The sequence below is a fragment of the Halyomorpha halys genome, unplaced genomic scaffold (genome assembly GCF_000696795.3).
Source record: "Halyomorpha halys isolate HHAL.00 unplaced genomic scaffold, Hhal_1.1 Scaffold43.1, whole genome shotgun sequence".
Lineage (NCBI taxonomy): Eukaryota > Metazoa > Arthropoda > Insecta > Hemiptera > Pentatomidae > Halyomorpha > Halyomorpha halys.
In genome coordinates, this window is record NW_027106553.1 from 103,310 (window position 1) to 121,572 (window position 18,263).

The following is an 18,263-nucleotide window of genomic DNA, read 5'->3' on the forward strand; positions in this document are numbered from 1 at the left end:
GTATTTTTATTCCTATCATTGTATCTTATCATAGTATTATTTTGTATCTTTTTAGCCCTGATGAAGCCCTGCAAAGTGGGGCGAAACGTTGGAAAATAAATAGTTGTAAACTATTTTTGTTTCACTATGGAACGCAACCCTGACCATCTTCTTATATATCAATTTTTACGGTGGACTATATATACATATATTACTTTTCATGTTCAATTCATAAAAATAATGAATTTATGCTAATATAGCAATAGGTCACTACAAATAACCATTAAATTCTCAAATTTTAGTAATAATTAAGAAGGTAGAATCAATTTTCAAATTACTCGACTGACAACTAAATTTTTTAGCATCATCATCATGATAATTTTTCTAATGATTAATTTTTAGTCATTAGGTATGGCTTATAGAAAACAACTAACAACTAAAAATGTGTTCATTATTTACGATTAATTTTTTAGGTATAGCTGTCATGACTAAAAATGTATAATAAAACTTGTATGTATCAAGCCAGACTACGAACTGAACACACTCGACTAATCCAAGTATATTTATTGTCAGGGAGATCTAGACCAACATGTACATATTGTAACGTACCACTAGCTGACACATACAGACCTGACACATACTGCAGGCATCTGATATACACCGGATTACCACACCATTTTGCAACTTTATTAACAGCCCTACTACGATAACAGCCCTCATATTCCTGGAAGTATATGATTACCTAAAGAAAACAAATATGTATGAATATATTGTAATATGCTCTTTTTGTGTAAATAGTATATTTTGATGTATAAAGGGTTTTTAATATGTTTTATTTTATGTATAATTTTAATATTGCTAATTGTTATTTTAAAACAAAAAGCAAGCTAACCAGTTTTCTTTGTCTAAAAGAAATACGTTATTTTTTAAACAAGAAAGATGGCGGTGCACGTCCTTCCAAAGTGTTCGTTGGGTTGTTTGTGTTAAGATGGACTGAAGTTTTTCAACCTTTGTTGTTTCTATACAGTAATTATAGAAAAAGAAAAATCAAACATGAAATAGAAAAACATAACAATTGTCAATAGACTGTTTGCATCACAAGCCATGGCAAGTAAAGTGGACCAATTGTAACAAAATCGATTATTTTGGATTGATCAGTAAACATCGAAGATAGCGGAGAGTTTGGAGTTGGGTCGGTGGCGCCAAAAGGAGATGGTCTCAGCAAGATGAGAGGTCGTCGTCAGTTTCTGTCAGGAAAGAAGCCATTTTGATGCTAGGACGAAACAGTGAGATTGAGAACAAGGAAGGCGCCAAAGAATCAACAAAGGAGGATCGTTAGTAAATAGAGCTTGGTTAGTTTTGTTAGAACTAAATTAGAATACATTTGTAAAATAGATTTAAATTTAATTACTTGAAATTATTGTAAATGCCTGTTCTGATTGTCTAGCAACCACACGCCCTGAGATTAAGAGTCTCTCTCTCTCTTTTTATATAATAAAATTAAGAGTCTTTTTATATTATACAAGTTAAATATAATTCTATTATCCATTTGATATTAGTGTTCTCAATTTGAACCCAAGTTATTCTTTCATATTTGAAAAAAGTTATAAAACGAATAAAAATTATTTTTATTTTAATTTTATATTTTTAAAATTATTACAATATATATAACTAATTTGATTTATTTACATCTTTATCGTATCAATTAATGTCAATTACCATTATCGAGTAAAATATACATATATATATATGTTTTCTTTTCTCTCACAATTTTATTTTATTTATACATATTTCTTAATATCAACTATTGCTATGAAATCAGTTTATATATTTTAGTATAGATATGATGATATTAGGAACGTTCCCGAGAAGTTAGTCAATATGCATAGGCAAACATCACCGTCTTTGTGGATTGCCTTATATTATATTAAAAAAAAAAATTATTAAGTTTATCTGTAACATATGTTTTATCTTCAAATATTGATTGAGACCTGTCACCTTTAAAGTTGCTAATTATTTCAATAAAAAAAATCTTCTACATAGTCTTTATCCCAAAATTATTTAAAACTTAAGATAAATCATTTCTTATGAATGAAAAATTCTAATCCTTATTTCTTCACAGCTTTGCTTTACTTAAAGGAAAATGCTGCATTCCTAACTTAAAAATTTTAGTTTAAAGTCAATGATTAAATTTTTTTTCAAATTATTCGGTAATTATTGTAATCAGATGAAATTTAAGTCATTTTGAATAAACTTTTATTAATGGATAAAAAATTAGGCCTATAAAATCTCAATTGACAATACTCAACTCTGTTGTAACATCAAACCAAATAACTTTCTTTCTGAAAATTCCCACTCGCACATTCACTGTCTTAAACTTCTCTAGAATTTCCTAGTTCCTTTCAATTAAATGTAATCCTAAAAAAAAAAAATTAAGCCTATTGTATTGGCAAATCTGTGCCATGTTTTTCAACTACATTACTCTTTACATTTGAATTCTGTCCTTTCATTTAAAATATTAATAAAGTTTTATTTATACATGTGTGTTTGCTTCTAATGTGTACTTTTTATTCCAGTGCTGGTTTGGAAGGGACATTTAAATTATCGGTGAAAACTATTCCTCCAGTTACCATGAAAAAAATACCATCATTCAAAAATGTATCTCTGAATCCTTCCAGCAATAATTTGAAAAGAAAAACTTCAATGATCATGCAGGAAGTTTAAAAAGAAACTATTGTCTTCATCAACAGCCCATATCTGTCCACATCGGTAAGTATTTGGGTTGAAGAAATATATTTTATGTAATGTTAACAAATGTGCGAATTATTGATTTATATTTTGTTCTACATTCTTTAAAACAATAATCATATATCTGATACTTATATTGTTATTCATTTTTTTTTTTTCTGATCGGGCTCAACAAGTTGATATAATCTGGTTATCTTCCAATTTCTGCTGATCAGATCACTGAATTTAAATTTGAACTCCTTCAGTAACATGTTTTTAGTCGATTTCATAGACTGTAGAGACAAAAAACAAGTACTTCAAAAATATAATGGATAACATACTTATTAATATTTTCAGCTTATCAACAGTTATTAGTGTTCCTTCATAATTTGAAAAATCTGTTTAGGTTATTTCTTTTAGAAAGTATCAGAGTTTTAAAATGTTTATAATTTTCATTTGTATATTTTCAAATAACATACTTATTTTTCAGGGTAATTTTGTGATTTTCAAACATTTATGAAGATGATGGGAAATATAAACAGACATAAAATAACCAGAAGAAAGAGGTCAATGGATGGACTTCTAGAGAGGTCAATGGATGGACTTCTAAAGAGGTCAATGGATGGACTTCTAAAGACGTCAATAGATGGACTTCTAAAGAGGTCAATGGATAGACTTCTAAAGAGGTCAATGGATGGACTTCTAGAGAGGTCAATGGATGGACTTCTAAAGAGGTCAATGGATGGACTTCTAGAGAAAAATAATATGAGAGAAGTAAATAAGAAATTAAAGAATATATGATATCAGTAGAATCACAAATATATTTGTTCAAATACAGTACAAATTTTAACTATTTCACTACAAACGTCTTTGTGCATAAAATGAATTTTATTTCAACTTCGGTATAGTATCTACTCATTAAAATTATTTTTCAAAATACAGACCATTGTTTTGCTTTTTAAGTCTTCCATTCAAAACCGTATTCGTTTTTACCCCTTCACTACCTCATAGAAGGTTAAGGCTTCAGCAGTAGTATATTACTTAATTAGTAGTGTATCAATTCTGAGTATACACATGCTACTTCTGGCAATGAGTAACTGTTTATTAAATTTCTTACTTTACAATTTACAGGCCAATTATATATTTCGGTAGAATAATTTTAAGTTTACTCCATGAAAGAGCCCAAGGCCATGGCTGCATACCTACCTTAGTAATTGACTGTACCTTATCCTCTGCATTAGGACCACAATGAAGACTGAAGACTACCACAAACACCTGACAAGGTGAAAACTTTTAAGGAAGACTAAGTTCTCCTTCTCTAAAGATATGCAAGGCCTAATACCTGAGTGGTGGATGGATATGCAAAACACATCACCTGAGTGGCAAATGTGTATGCAAGGCATATCACCTGAGTGGTGAATGGGTATACAAGGCAAATCATCTGAGTGGCGGATGGGTATGAAGGCATACCACCTGAGTGGCGAATGGATATACAAGGCATATCACCTGAGTGGCAGATGGGTATGCAAGGCAAATCATCTGAGTGGCGGATGGGTATGCAAGGCATATCACCTGAGTGGCAGATGGGTATGCAAGGCACATCACCTGAGTGGAGGATGGATATGCAAGGCATATCACCAGAATAGAGAATGGATAAGCAAGGCATATCACCTGTGTGGTGAATGGGTATGCAAGGCACATCACCTGAGTGGCGGATGGGTATGCAAGGCATATCACATGAGTGGCGAATTGGTATGCAAAGCATGTGGAGTTTAATTTTGAACGTTGAGTCATTTGTTACAAAGGATGATGCTGCTGATTGGTCTGATTTTGATCCTTCTGTATAGATTATAAAGGATTCGGTCATGTTATGAGTTAGACGAGAAAAGTGGGCTTTATATTCAACTGGTTCGGAATTATTTTTCGAGTATTTGGACAGGTCTAGAACAGTTTTAAGACGGAAGGTCCATGGTGGATGATTGTTTTCGGATTTGTCAATTGTTATCGTTTTGAGAAAAGCTATAGCCGAGGAGAGTCTTTCTGATAACGGAAGTGTTGAATTTTGTTTTTGTAGAAAAAAATTCGAAAATTTTGGATTAAAAATATATTTATGTGTCGGATGTTCTGTTCGTGGATATAATTTTGAACTGTAGTTAATGGCTAATTTAGATCTTCTGGACGAAAGTGGCGATAGTCCGGATTCAGCACATAAATTTAGTATGGGGCTCGTTCGAAATGCTCCAGTCGCGATTCGGATTCCGGCGTGATGGACTGTATTCAGTTTAGCAAGCACTTGGGAACGAGCCGAACCATAGACGAATGAGCCGTAATCCATTTTGGAGCATATTAACATCTGATAAAGTTTAAGAAGGCTAGATCTATCGGCACCCCAGGAGGTACGGCTTAGTAAACGGATAATGTTCAGTTTTATTGTGCAGTTAGTTTTTAGTGCGAAGATATGGTATTGCCAGGTTAGTCTCTTATCGAATGTTAGGCCTAAAAATCTATGGTAATCGGTGTATGGTAATAGGGAGTTTCCTAGAAATAAACCAGGTAGTTGAGATGTATTTCGTTTCCTACTGAAGTGGAGGCATTTTGTCTTATCTATGGAAAATTGAATATTGACAGTATATGACCAGTTTTTTATCCTGTTTATTGCGTCTTGAAGTTTAAGTTGAATATCTTGAATACTGCCTGATCGATAAAAGATTGCCAGATCGTCGGCAAACAAAAGTGGCTTAACTCCCCTAGGCAAATTGAGTCCTAATTCATTTATAGCCAGAGAAAACAGAGTGGGACTGAGGACACATCCCTGAGGTACCCCATTAATCTGCCTGTATTTCTTAGAATGTTCACATCCGACTCGTACCATAAAATGCCGATTTGTCAAAAATTGTCTGATAAATGAGAATATTTGTCCAGTAATTCCTATAGCTTCTGCAAAATAATGGAATGATTTATATTGTCAAATGCTTTCAGCATATCAAAGAAGACAGCTATCATCTGTTGACCGTTAATAAAAGCATACTGTGCTTCTGTTTCCAATATTATCAAGTGGTCAATTGTAGATCAGCCTTTTCGAAATCCCGATTGGAATGATTGTATAAGGTTATGTTTTTCTATGATCCACATTAATCTTCTATTGACCATTCTCTCCATTATTTTGCAGATACAACTTGTAAGAAAGATTGAGCGGTAGCTAGATGGGATACGCTTATCTTTACCAGTTTTTAGAATTGGAATGACAATAGAATTGCACCAGATATTCGGTAATTTTCCGGTTTGCCAGACGTAGTTGTAATAATCAAGTAGCCATTTTTTTGTGCTGTTGGAAAGATTTTTGACCATTTCATACCGAATGTTGTCAGGACCGGGGGGCAAACCTTTAACTGTATTCAATATATTGTTTAGTTCCCACATTGTAGTACGATGTCGTTTCGTCTGTACTGCTTTGAAATTCTGTTTCCTTAGGTATGCTGTTTGGGTGAGAGTTATACAGTTCGTAAAGATAATCAGCAAAGATATTTGAAACTATTGAAGGTTCATCGGACAATCCTCCGTTGATCAAGCGGAGGTGAGAGAATTTGGACGTGAGTTTTCGAATTTTACTCCAAACAATGGCAGAACTAGTAGAAGCATGCTAACGAATGTTTTCCAAGATTTTATTTTGCATTGATTAAATGTTTTTCTGCAAATTGCTCTTTGTCTTTTGTACTCTATTAAGTTATCAGTTGTCATGGACTTTTGAAATCTTTTGTAGGCCTTTCGACGGTTTTTAATGGCTTCTTTGAAAATATCATTCAACCAAGGAACAGATGGTCTTTTTGGAGACCCAGAAATAATCGGAATCGATGCTTTAGCGGCATTTATGATGCTGTCAGTAATATCTTTACATCCTTCTTCAATGCCCAACTCACAAGGAGAATATTGTGGTGAGGTGGCTAATGAAGTAAATTGAAACCAGTCAGCTCTATCCAACAACCATCTGGGGTTAGTTTTACCTATTGGGTTTTAATTTATGAATTTTATCAAAATTGGGAAGTGATCACTACCGTGTAAGTCGGGAACAACTGTCCATTCTAGCCTGAGTGGTGGATGGGTATGCAAAGCATATCACATAAGTGGTGAATGGGTATGCAAAGCATATCACCTGAGTTGAGGATGGATATGCAAGGCATATCACCTGAGTGGTAGATGGATATTCAAGGTGTCACCTGAGTAGCGAATGGGCATGCAAGGCATATCACCTGAATGGTGAATGGGTATGAAAGGCATATCACCTGAGTGGCGAATGGGTATGCAAGGCATATCACCTGAGTGGCGAATGGGTATGCCAGGCATAACACCTGAGTGGTGGATGTTTAAATAACAAAAATATTGCTAGCACAGCCAATTCATTTAAGAAGGAGGAGAGGGATATCAATATCCTAGGAGTCAGGAACTATATGGTATCTGCAGAATACTGCGACAGTTGAAGAAGGTTAAAAATCTCTAATCGGATCTAACACCATTATCTGCATGGAATAAGAATTAAAATTGAGCCTTTGATGTTAGCTATGAAACATAAACACTTTGGTAACAACTTAGTAGTTTCCTCAAATTTCAAGTCAATGGTTGCCATTAGAATTAGCCATTTGCTATGCCATTGTAACTTATTATCAATTCATTTATTTATTATTATTATAACAAATAGTAAAGAACTGAGAAATGTCTTTATAGATAGTATAGAGCTCAAATGGCTTGATTGACTTGGGGCTCTTCGAGTTGGTAATTTTGTATATTACCTACAAACATTCTTTTGTTATCAGTTCTGATACTTATGATTGAAATGTGAAAGTTTTGTAAGAGGGCCTCTGAGAAAACCATATTTCTATGACAGGACATGTTTTTCCATTCATATAAGTATGATGAATAAATCATCTGAAACTAATATAAAACAGAGTAACAAAGAATTGACGCAATATCAATCAGTTTGCTACAACTATATATACATGTTTTGTTTTGAAAAAAAGGCTTTCCATTTATATAAGTGTATAAAATGTACCAATTTTTAACTCTACCTCAAATTGCTGATAAAATGTTTCAGAAAATTTCTTAGTCAATACTACTTACCTTTAAAAAAAGAGATAATTGGGAAATTTTAAGATATAGCAACTAAACTAAAAATGGTAAATATTGTAACCAAAAATCACACATTTTTTTTCTCCTAGCAATAGATGTTGATAGAATATTTTCATGCAAAAACAAAAATTTTCATAAATAGCATAGATAAAGATAGTCTGTTATACTTGAATAAACACTTTGAAGATTAAAAGTGTTAAATAAAATTTTTATTTTGATAATAAATGCAATAATTCATAACTTTAAAAAATAATCCAATTTTAATCCTTTAAAAAATAATATAAAATTAATGCATCATTCTGAAGATATCTCATCTCAACAATCGTTTTAGAAGATACCTATAATTATAACCTATAATTATTTCTGACTTGAAGAATAATAAGTACATGCGTCTGTTTTTATAAAAAATACTAATAAATGTGATAAGCTTAAGCATGAAATAAATTACCCATTAGTAGAACTCCAATAACATTTATACATCATTTTATTTGTGACAAAGTAAGGAGCATTAAGGATTTTGGATTGCAAGGGTTGGATATAAGAGGACTTTAAAGGTTTAGTGAAGCCCCGTGGCTCAACTTTACAAATCTAGATAGGCCTTATTATAGTCATTTAAATCAGTCTATCGTACTTGATCGGAAGCTAGAACGGTTTGTCTAATAACTGTAGTAACATTGGAATTGATGTTCAATTTCCTGTCTATAAGTTTTGTGTGAGGATTCCAAGTTATTTGTTTCTCCAGGATATAGTCCAAGGAAACGCAGACCTGCGTGAAAGAGATAAGTGGAATATTGTTAAAGGATTACTGTAGGGCAGTCTGTAAATTTATGACAAAGATAAAAGATAGGGATATGTTAGGGTTTATTTTAATCCTCCAGTTTGAGTGGTGACTCTTTGAGGGTTGTGACAAGGGTTAAGAGAGTTAGGGAGTTATTAATTAATGGGTTATTAATTGGTATAACTAGTATAAGTGGTGAAGGTAATATTGGGAAGAGATGGGAAGTAAGCTGTACAGCCTGTGTTGAGTATGGGACCGAAGATACTACCGTGAGGAACACCAACGGACTAAGGAAGGAGAGATGAGAAACAATTGTGATTTACTTTGAATAATCTATCAGTGACATAGAATGTATGTAGAGTATGTAATGAGAATATAAATGAGAAAGTATGTAGGGCTAGGAATTTATGGAGATTGTAAACCATTCCCAGGTGCCAGGCTCGACCCAAAGTAGGTTAGAGTTGAACAGTGTATTGAAATTATTTTATTTTCTACTTCATTTAATGAAAATAAAATTCAGGCACTATTATCAAAGGCTTATGTACACGTGTGCCAGGAATATGTAGTATATTGTAACTTATTAAATCTTGAGGTTGTTTTTATATCACACAGATTAAATTAAAAAAATATAATCATATATAAAAGTATTTAATACTAAATAAATAACAGAATATTAATTACACATAAATAACCATATAAATAAATAATTCTTAAAAAAAAAGTAGTATTTTTGTAGACTAAAAATACATTTCTAAACAATTTTTGCATTATCTTAAAAATATTGTTCCATCCATAACCGTAGCTTTGAGGAGAGACTATTTCATAACTTATCCATAGATATACACAAAAAATACTTAATATAATACTAGCTTAAATAAATAAGATCAACAGTTTAAACTAAATAAAATACTTTGGATTAATAAATAACAATGAAAGGTTTCCTTAGGAAACACAAATGTATTTATAAATAATTAAATGAAATTATAACAGTTCAAGTCAAGCAACATGAGTTTTATAATAAAAATATAAATTAAATTAACATAGCACAATCCCATTTATTCTATTTAAACATTTGCTTCTTTTTTTAAATAGACCATACAGACTATATTAATTTTTTGCCTATATTTTAAACGATACAATTCTTGCACAGTACGAAGACATATCAACTTAGAAAATATTTATTTGCAATAAAAATATATTTTCATTGACAGCCATGAAAAGTTAAGCCAACTTCTTTAAATACTAGCTACGGTTTTACTAATGGCTAATCCAATTTCCAAAAGAAAATGGCCTCTTTCAAGAAATATTGGACGCTAATATTAACACAGTTGTTAAATTAGATTATTTTTAATAGAAATTTTTCCAATACTTACTGAACTTATTTTTCAAAAATTGAACATTTTCTCAGATCAAAGATTAAAATTAAAGATCATCTTAACACAATTAATAAATAACACATCACGGCTTAAGATAAGAGATGACATAGCTGAATAAACAAATTAAAATTGATTGATTTTACACAGAAACGATACCTGATAACAGTTTCAAAACCTGATCTGAGATAGTAAAGCTGTAACTGTTAGTTGGTAACAGGACACAACCCAATATGAAAAATTATTTGTGATATTATAACTTTAATGAGGTTATTATCAATTAATTGGCCATTGCATCACATACACCAAATACAATTTTATCATAAGGAACTTGTACTTCAAAAAAGGAATTCATTGATAAAATGATAAAAGGTAGCTTCATTCATTCATTGTGGTTATAATGTCTTCAATAACTGAAAGATATAATGCATTTGAAGGGACTCCTACATGGCCAGTCAGAATGACAGTAAAACCAATGATAGATGTACAGATTGATCGTGTAAGAGTAAGACTGATGGATGGGGATCTAATCTTTCATATAGGGGGAGGCATATTTCAATTTTATCTTGGAATCAAACACCAAAATAATAGTCTAACAAGCTTCATGTTAATTAAAAAGAACAAGAGATATTGTACAAGATCCTTATTGTTCAATATCTCATTAAGAAGTAAGCATCAGTCTGACAGTGCCGGAGTCTATCTGAATGCCATATGATGTATAACTGTCGTGCTGTCTTGATGAAAATAATTTTGATACCATAAAATAATAATAACACAAAATCAAGAGCACCTTAATTCATAAACGATGACTAAGAGTAAACCAGAGTTGGGCAAAACTTGTGAATCAAAATATTTTATAAAGAATTATTTCAACTACAAAATAATTTCAGGATTTAACAAAAAAAATACTTCAAATTACAAACTATAGTGAAGCAATGTGGTAGAAAAGTAATCTAAATACTTTATAGTATAGGTAGAGAAGTAAGGAAAATAGGTAGAAAAGTAATACAAACAACCAAAATAAAAAATACTCTCAAGTATTTTAAATACAGAAAATATGGAATGATAAAATACAAAATAATATAGAATTATTTGATGAAGGATTTCGACTTTTTTCAAATGAAATTAAAACAAATTTTACTTTTGTTTACCTATATATGGAATATATAGTAAGAGGAAGTATTGAAGCATAATTACTTAAATAAAGTAGATATATTTCTGGAATGTAACAGTTACTTTTTTGCTAAAATTGACACACCTTAAGTGCTTTTTCATATATCATTAATTTTAGAATGCTCCTGAAAGCGGCTTAATTTGTTTTATTAATACAATAATTAATAAATGATATTTATTATCAGCTAGGTCTTACCTCACTGAAATAGTTTAACGGGGCTTAAATGGTTAATTTTCAAAATTGCTTCCCTTAAAGTAACTTTAATTCTGTTTACTAAAAATAATTAACCATTTGTTATTGTTAGTAGAGACAGAACATAGATAAATATGAACTATGAAAGAATTTGATAATTGACTAAAGGAGAAATATTTTCTCAAGAAGAAAACATAACACAATATACTGCTGAAAAGTTAAAGATCTACAGAATGTTGAAAAACACTTTTTTGGGCTACTGTGTAGCCATTATGACGCACAATTGGTACACAGGCATTGAGGAACAAACAAAGGAAGGCTAAACAATTGGTACACAGGCATTGAGGACCAAAACAAAAGAAGGCTAAACAGATTGGCATGGTACAGAATTAATCTAACACAACTAGACCTACCGCAACGTAATGTTCAGTTGAAAACTGAATACCAATTTTTTTTTCTTATTATAATAATTTCTTCACTTAGGAAAGTAATAAAATGAGAAAAAATAATTATTTTTAAATAAATTTAAAATAAGTAATTTAGCTTATCAGATTTAAAATGCTACTTCATATTTTACTTCTCAAAATAAAAATACTTCTTTGTATTTAGTATTAAACAATTACAAATTTGATATTTTGTATTTGATTCGTCAAGATAAAAAATATTTGAAGTACTCCATATTTAGTCTCCTAAAATACAAAATACAAAAGTGTATGTACTGCCCAACTAAGGATTAAACCTTTATCATCCTTTAATAAGGATTTTAAACTAAATTTTCCTGCAAGCTCAGGTAATTCAAAGACTAGCAGTACTAGTCAAAGAATTAATAATTAAATTGTATAATGAATAGTCAAGTTTTTCAATCTTTTTTTTTCAGTGGTGAAGATAATTATTAAAACAATTAATAAGACCAATCATTAATACTTCATACTCATCATGAGAAGGATACAGATCCTATTTGTATTAATATAAATTTATATAATAAGTGGTAACATATAAATAAATAAGATATTAAGACAAAATAACAAAATCTAGATAAAAAATAATATAAATCCTGAATTCATTATAAAATAACAAAAGATACAATTTAAAATAAACAATACTTATAAATTTCAGTCAATAGACTACCTAAAAATACTTCAAAATGATGTGATACATATCACGTGAAAATATGTTCAAACATCCCATGTTTTAAAAAACCTATAATGTTAGTGAAAATGACAGTCAAAATATGTTAATAAATTAGGTCACTCAATTTGTACTGTGAAGCATGCCTTTGTGTGAGTGTGTGTTTATAAGTACAAGAATCACAAACCGAAAGTGTTTTGACCTACGAGTGTTTATTACAATGGAAAATAAAAAAATAAAAAATTACGATCACAGTTTACACATACAAAACAAGAGCGGTAAAAAAGCACCAATAGCTATAAAAACAGGCAACATCAACGATGAATCATCAACAGAATAAGGATCTGGTGTTTTGGGACCACTAGGCCTCCTTGATTTGCTATTGCTTGATCTTTCATCGCTTTCTTCGTTCTTCCATTCCTCCGCTTCAGGAAGAGGTGCAAGTTTTGGCACATCTACAACAAAAGTAGTAGCATAATAATATTTATTAATATAAATTGGAAGTTTTTTTTATATCCTTCAATGTACAAAATGAAAACAAACACACCACTCTAGAGATCAGTAATTTAAATTTATTAATGATAAAGAATTGAAACACAATCAAATTTATAATAATTACAATACAAAATTAATTAAATTATAGGTTAGAACTAATTATATTTATAAATCTTGCATAAAATATTTCCAAACAAATTCAGAGTTAACTCAGAGTCATCAACCTTATGTTACCTTTGGACACATTTATTGTCAAAAGACCTAATGGGCTTCGTTAGTAGTATCAAATTCTTATGGAATCTATAGAAAAGTCAGGGATAAACTTACAAAAGATCTAAATGGGTAAAAAATGAAGAAGGGTTTGTCATCCCTTTAGTGTGATAATAGAAATGATAATACAATAAATATTAAACAGAGTTATTAACTTTTAACAAAAGTTAATTGTTAAGTATAAACAATAACTTGTATATATTGTAGTATTTTATGATTTATTGGATTATCATTTTTGCTATCACACTAAAGGGATGACAAACCCTTCTTTACTTTTGACCCATTTAGAACTTTTGTGAGTTTATCCATGACTTTACTATAGATTCCATAAGAATTTGATACTTCTAACGAAGCCCATTGGTCTTTTGGGTTATTTCTAGTGATGTCTTCAGGTTTAATTATTGACTGATCCAAGCATTGGAAACTTTACAAGGCAAAGGCTTCACATTCACATAGGATATGCTCAGCCTTACGTTCATCCTATATGCACAGGTGACACTTGGAACCTTCCACTATCTTCATCTTTTTGAGGTGATATTTTATTGACAGACATAGGATATGCTCATCCTATACGCACAGGTGACACTTGGAACCTTCCACTATCTTCATCTTTTTGAGGTGATATTTTATTGACAGGCATAGGCCCTTGAGGAGACCTGTTATTACACTCAGCTCATTTCTTGCAAGGTTCTGATAAGATTTCACTTTTTCCTTAGACACATTCATGAAGAGTTTAGATTGTTTCATGCTAGGTTTAGTAGCCTAGAATGTTTTCTTTTCTATTTCCCAGGAGTCAATATTACACAGATAAATATAATACAGTAAGGTTCTAGGCCTAATAATGCTGTTTCTGAGACCTTTCTTACAAGTTCATCAGCTATGTTGTTCTCTTTGTGTCCTGATGTGGGGTGTGATATAATTTCCTACAATCGCCTACAGTAGTTATCTCATTTGTGGTAGTAATCTACTACGATCGCCTACAGCAGCCAATAGCATTCATCTTATTTTGCAAAGTATCCAAAATAATCTGCTAGAATTCAAATTTTTAATAATATTGAATAATCATAGACTTAACATGCCTTTAACTATATAAATTTAAAACGGGGCAGGCGGCCGAACAATCCCAATTTTCCAATCATAACATAAAACTAGAACAGCCTAATCTACCTATTTCACATTTTTTTTTTTAAATTGGAGGTTAATATTTTATTCCATGCAAGTCCTTATTGTGAAAAATCCTTTCCACTTTCATATACTCCCACTCTCATCTACATTTGGAGATTTCCACCATCTCCAAGAATTTACATCTGAAATTTTACCATTCTATAAAATATATATTGCATGTCTCTTTTTCTATCCAATACATAACTGCTATTGTCATATTAGTAGTTACATAGTCTTAATTATATTAGTAAAAATACTTTACCATGATTCACTTCATTTATAATGTACAATACTTTTTTTTTTATATTTCATTTCCACTATCACACTGGACTAATGTTCTTAACTTAAATCTCTTTAATTCCTCCTCCTCTACTACTGTTATGGTATGGCCTCCTTATGAATCTTTCCTTTTCATTTTTTATTATTTTTTTTTAGGACAATTGTAAATTGGATGCTACTTAATCTGCGATTTATTTATTATACCTGCATAATTTATGTTCATGGAAGGATCTTTTGCTGATGAAGATGCATGGAATAAGTGTTTGTATTTTATTTTGCATAAACTCTTGATGCACTATATCAACCGGCAAAAGCTTATTGACCAAGCTGCTCAATCCAAAATGGGTTCCAACTCTTGATTTTATCTGGGTCAAACAGGGCACAATCATATGTTTTTGGTATCTCCTGTAACATCTGCCTGTATTTTTCCTTAACTCCACATAATTTATTTATTATATTACAATTTGTATTAGCAATGTATGAGTGTGCTTAGTAATAGATAGTATTGGATCGTTATTTTTATCATATTCTGTATCAACTTGTTTTATTCTCATTATTATATTAATTCACTAATTGTAAATTTGCAGCTTTATTATTCACTTCAAAATCCTTTCAGTTATTTTTATTATAATTTTTTATTTAAACTAATTTAATTTTTTTTAATAATTATTATTTTATTTTTAACTTTATTTTCATTTTAGTAGTTGTTAATTAAATTATTAGTTGTAGCACTTGTCAATTCATATTGTACTAATTTAGCTTAAAAATTGTAAAGCCTCCACAACGCCCTAATGAGTCTTAACTGTAATATTTACATTTTACTTATGTCTATCATTTTTATGTGTTATTTTGGCTCCGACCGATAGATGTTGTCATCTGGTTGGACAATATTGGATGTAATTTTTCAAATGAATAAAATAAATTTTAAAAAAAATTGTAAATGATTGAACCATTTTGAAATGAATTGTTTCATTGGGTTAATGCAATGAAATGTGAAATACATAGGTTATTAATCTAATACACAGTTTTTTTTTATCATATTCACAGAGACTATATCCAATATCATCTGAGGAAACCATGCACATTATATATCAATTTTATAATTTCATTTGGGGTCTCAACTTTCTTTATCTAATCTCGTTATTATTTTATTTTTTTATTTCTTAAAGTCATGTGTATGTGTATCTCCAATCACAGTTTGAAAATTACTTTGCAACACCTCAACCAATTCCTGAATCACAATTAAAATTAATTTATTTGATTTTATTACACTTTTTTAAAGAGAAATAATTTATTATCAATTCAAATGCAGTGAAATTATAAACCTCATCTGTATTGGGATTTTTTTTTTATATGGAAATTTTTTTAGGCCAACAGTCAATAGATTAGGGAGTCAATTCTGTAAAGATAATATTACTAACACAAAGCACAATCTACCACTCATCTCACAGACTTCTAATCGACAATGGGTGGTTATTAATACATAATCTCTTGTGTTTAGTTGTAGACTGTTCCATATCATCAATTAAACACATCCATTAACTTGTTAAATTGACTTAATTTCAATAGTTTACACAATTCTTCATAATAGTACTTATCTCGAACTAACTAAACAAGAAATTACTAAAAGATCAACTATCATAAATCCATCAAACTATTGTGTAATAAACCTAAGTAAGATCTGAAATACAATAAAACTAAAGACAAGTTTGACAGACTAGGATATAACAGATCAGCATGACACTGAGATGATAGAGGAATCCACTATATAAACACTATATTCTCTTTCTAAAAATAAATAAATCTATTTACACTATCATTTAACTGAAACAAAACAAAATAGTAATGGATATCCTTTAAGGAGTTACATTATATAATCTAAGAAAAAAATATTTACTTGTTAAAGTTTAAAACCAATGATCTTCATCTATACAAAGTTTTTAAACATTATTTTCTGACTGACAGGTATTTCCTTTAAATAAAGTCCTAAAATAAATACTGTAAAACAGTTAATGACATCTCATTTAACAAAACTATTATCCGAATCCCATACAAATCCATTTTTACAGCATAAATTGAATTGTTAATTGGATCACACTAACTTTACTTAACAATAAATTGTTGACACTCAAGTGATTTGGCCAGTTAATTTAATGACTAACACAACTTAATAACTTACCTTCTATTTTTCCTTTGACTACATAAATTGCATTGATTTTTGGATTATCGCGATAACCCTAAAAACATAAACAACATTTTCAGTAACGAATGAATGAGTATAAAACTGGGAATAATAAAGAAAAGTAGAAACTACATTACCTTTATAAACTCCACTCTAATTTTCCCACCTCTAATATCCGATTCTTCTTCATTATAATAAAGGCGCCCATTTTGAACGCTGAAACTGATATATTCATCGTGGGCTACGCCCCTTCCAACTTTGTCAAATATATCAAGATCCGCAACTATTGTATGATCTCCATTCAATACTATGTCAAAAACCTAAATTAAAATGACACAATTGATAACGCTTCAAAATTAAATTTAAAACAAAACATCCTTCACTGACCTTCATGTTTGGAGCATTAAAATATACTTCACAAAATTTCAAAACCATAACATAATCCCCATCCCTGTTGATGGGTATATCATAGCCAAAGGTGTTATGATGGTATCTTTCCGTCTGGTACAAGATATGATCATTCTGTGGTACCCTTCCTATCAATAACTGTTTTCCATAATCAGAAGGAGTACCTACTTTCCCAAACAAAGGATCTCTCTCATATTTTATGCCAAAAACATCGGTATGTGCTTCACCACCGGCATTAATGGCATAAATAACCTCTCCTACACTGACAACGTCACTTAATGTTGCTAAAGTTGTAGCAATAACACAAAAGAAAGATTTAAATAAATGTTTAATGAACATTGCAGCTTTGAATTTTGTTAAAATAGATCCGAATCGCGTTATCTACTTTCAACTCCAGATGTTTTTCAAAAAAAGAAAAACCACTAAAACATAAGCTCTACGAATAATCATTCCAGTAACTTGAATTAAAAATGCAGCAAATAAGGGATTTTTTCCCCTTCCATTGATCAACTGAGACGACCACTACCTTTTTATTTAAAATGTACTGCGGCAAAATCAACACATCAGCAGTAACCAGTAATATTTGACCCTGCAATGTTGCCTTCTAGATAACTTATCAATACTTATTTATTGTTCTCAAATTTAAACTTTTGTTTTTGCAGTTATTTTACAATCAAAAGTAAATTGAGGAAATTCGTTTTTATTTCAAGTATTATGTTTACAATGTTACACTTCACAATCATCAAACTGTATGACTAACATTGGCATCTAATTCTTTAAGTAAAAATAATGTTATAATTATTCCTGATCTTAACACACGTAAACGTAAAAAACCCAAGAAAATAACATGATTAGTGAATAAAAATAATCTCCCTCTCTCAGGCTCTTCCTTCAGTAGTCTTCTTCTTTTTTGCCTTCTTCCTTTTAATGACTAGTTCAGGGATTAAAATGAGGAATTCTGTCGTTCTCCTGAGGTCCTCCAGGCTTCCTAGA

General features: G+C 30.5%; 2 protein-coding genes and 1 long non-coding RNA gene across 7 annotated transcripts in view; 1 reads left to right on the top strand and 2 right to left on the bottom strand.

Moving 5' to 3' along the window:
* The window catches only part of LOC112210315 (uncharacterized), a 3,543-nt gene extending 981 nt beyond the window's left edge, over positions 1-2,562 (bottom strand). Inside the window, exons 1-2 of the long non-coding RNA XR_002945102.2 lie at positions 2,289-2,562; positions 610-721 (exon numbers count right to left, since the gene is read on the bottom strand). This is a non-coding gene — a long non-coding RNA (uncharacterized lncRNA). The remainder of the gene's footprint in view (positions 1-609; positions 722-2,288) is intronic.
* The window catches only part of LOC106688606 (calpain clp-1), a 23,862-nt gene extending 20,215 nt beyond the window's left edge, over positions 1-3,647 (top strand). For 4 of the 5 annotated variants that reach the window (XM_067044908.1, XM_067044906.1, XM_024359304.2 and 1 more), the window contains exons 6-7: positions 2,556-2,748; positions 3,197-3,647. In XM_067044908.1, the coding sequence (XP_066901009.1) occupies positions 2,556-2,703 (148 nt within the window). In that variant the 3' untranslated portion in view covers positions 2,704-2,748; positions 3,197-3,647. The remainder of the gene's footprint in view (positions 1-2,555; positions 2,749-3,196) is intronic. The other variant, XR_010842740.1, reaches the window with a different exon arrangement.
* Positions 3,648-9,237: 5,590 nt separating this feature from the next.
* Positions 9,238-17,860, bottom strand: LOC106688598 (malectin). Its single transcript, XM_014433141.3, has 4 exons — positions 17,250-17,860; positions 17,000-17,182; positions 16,860-16,917; positions 9,238-12,927 (listed from the first exon to the last, which is right to left on the bottom strand). Exons 1-4 carry the CDS (start codon positions 17,607-17,609, stop codon positions 12,722-12,724), a joined length of 807 nt encoding a protein of 268 aa, XP_014288627.1. The 5' UTR covers positions 17,610-17,860; the 3' UTR covers positions 9,238-12,721.
* Positions 17,861-18,263: the final 403 nt, after the last annotated feature.

Excerpts from the sequence above, each read along its gene's own strand:
- LOC106688598 (XM_014433141.3), bottom strand. The coding sequence starts at position 17,609 with ATGTTCATTAAACATTTATTTAAATCTTTCTTTTGTGTTATTGCTACA. Across the intron at positions 17,183-17,249 it reads TTAATGCTCCAAACATGAAG|GTTTTTGACATAGTATTGAA; the intron begins GTCAGTGAAGGA and ends ATTTTAATTTAG. Across the intron at positions 12,928-16,859 it reads AGTCAAAGGAAAAATAGAAG|ATGTGCCAAAACTTGCACCT; the intron begins GTAAGTTATTAA and ends CTTTTGTTGTAG.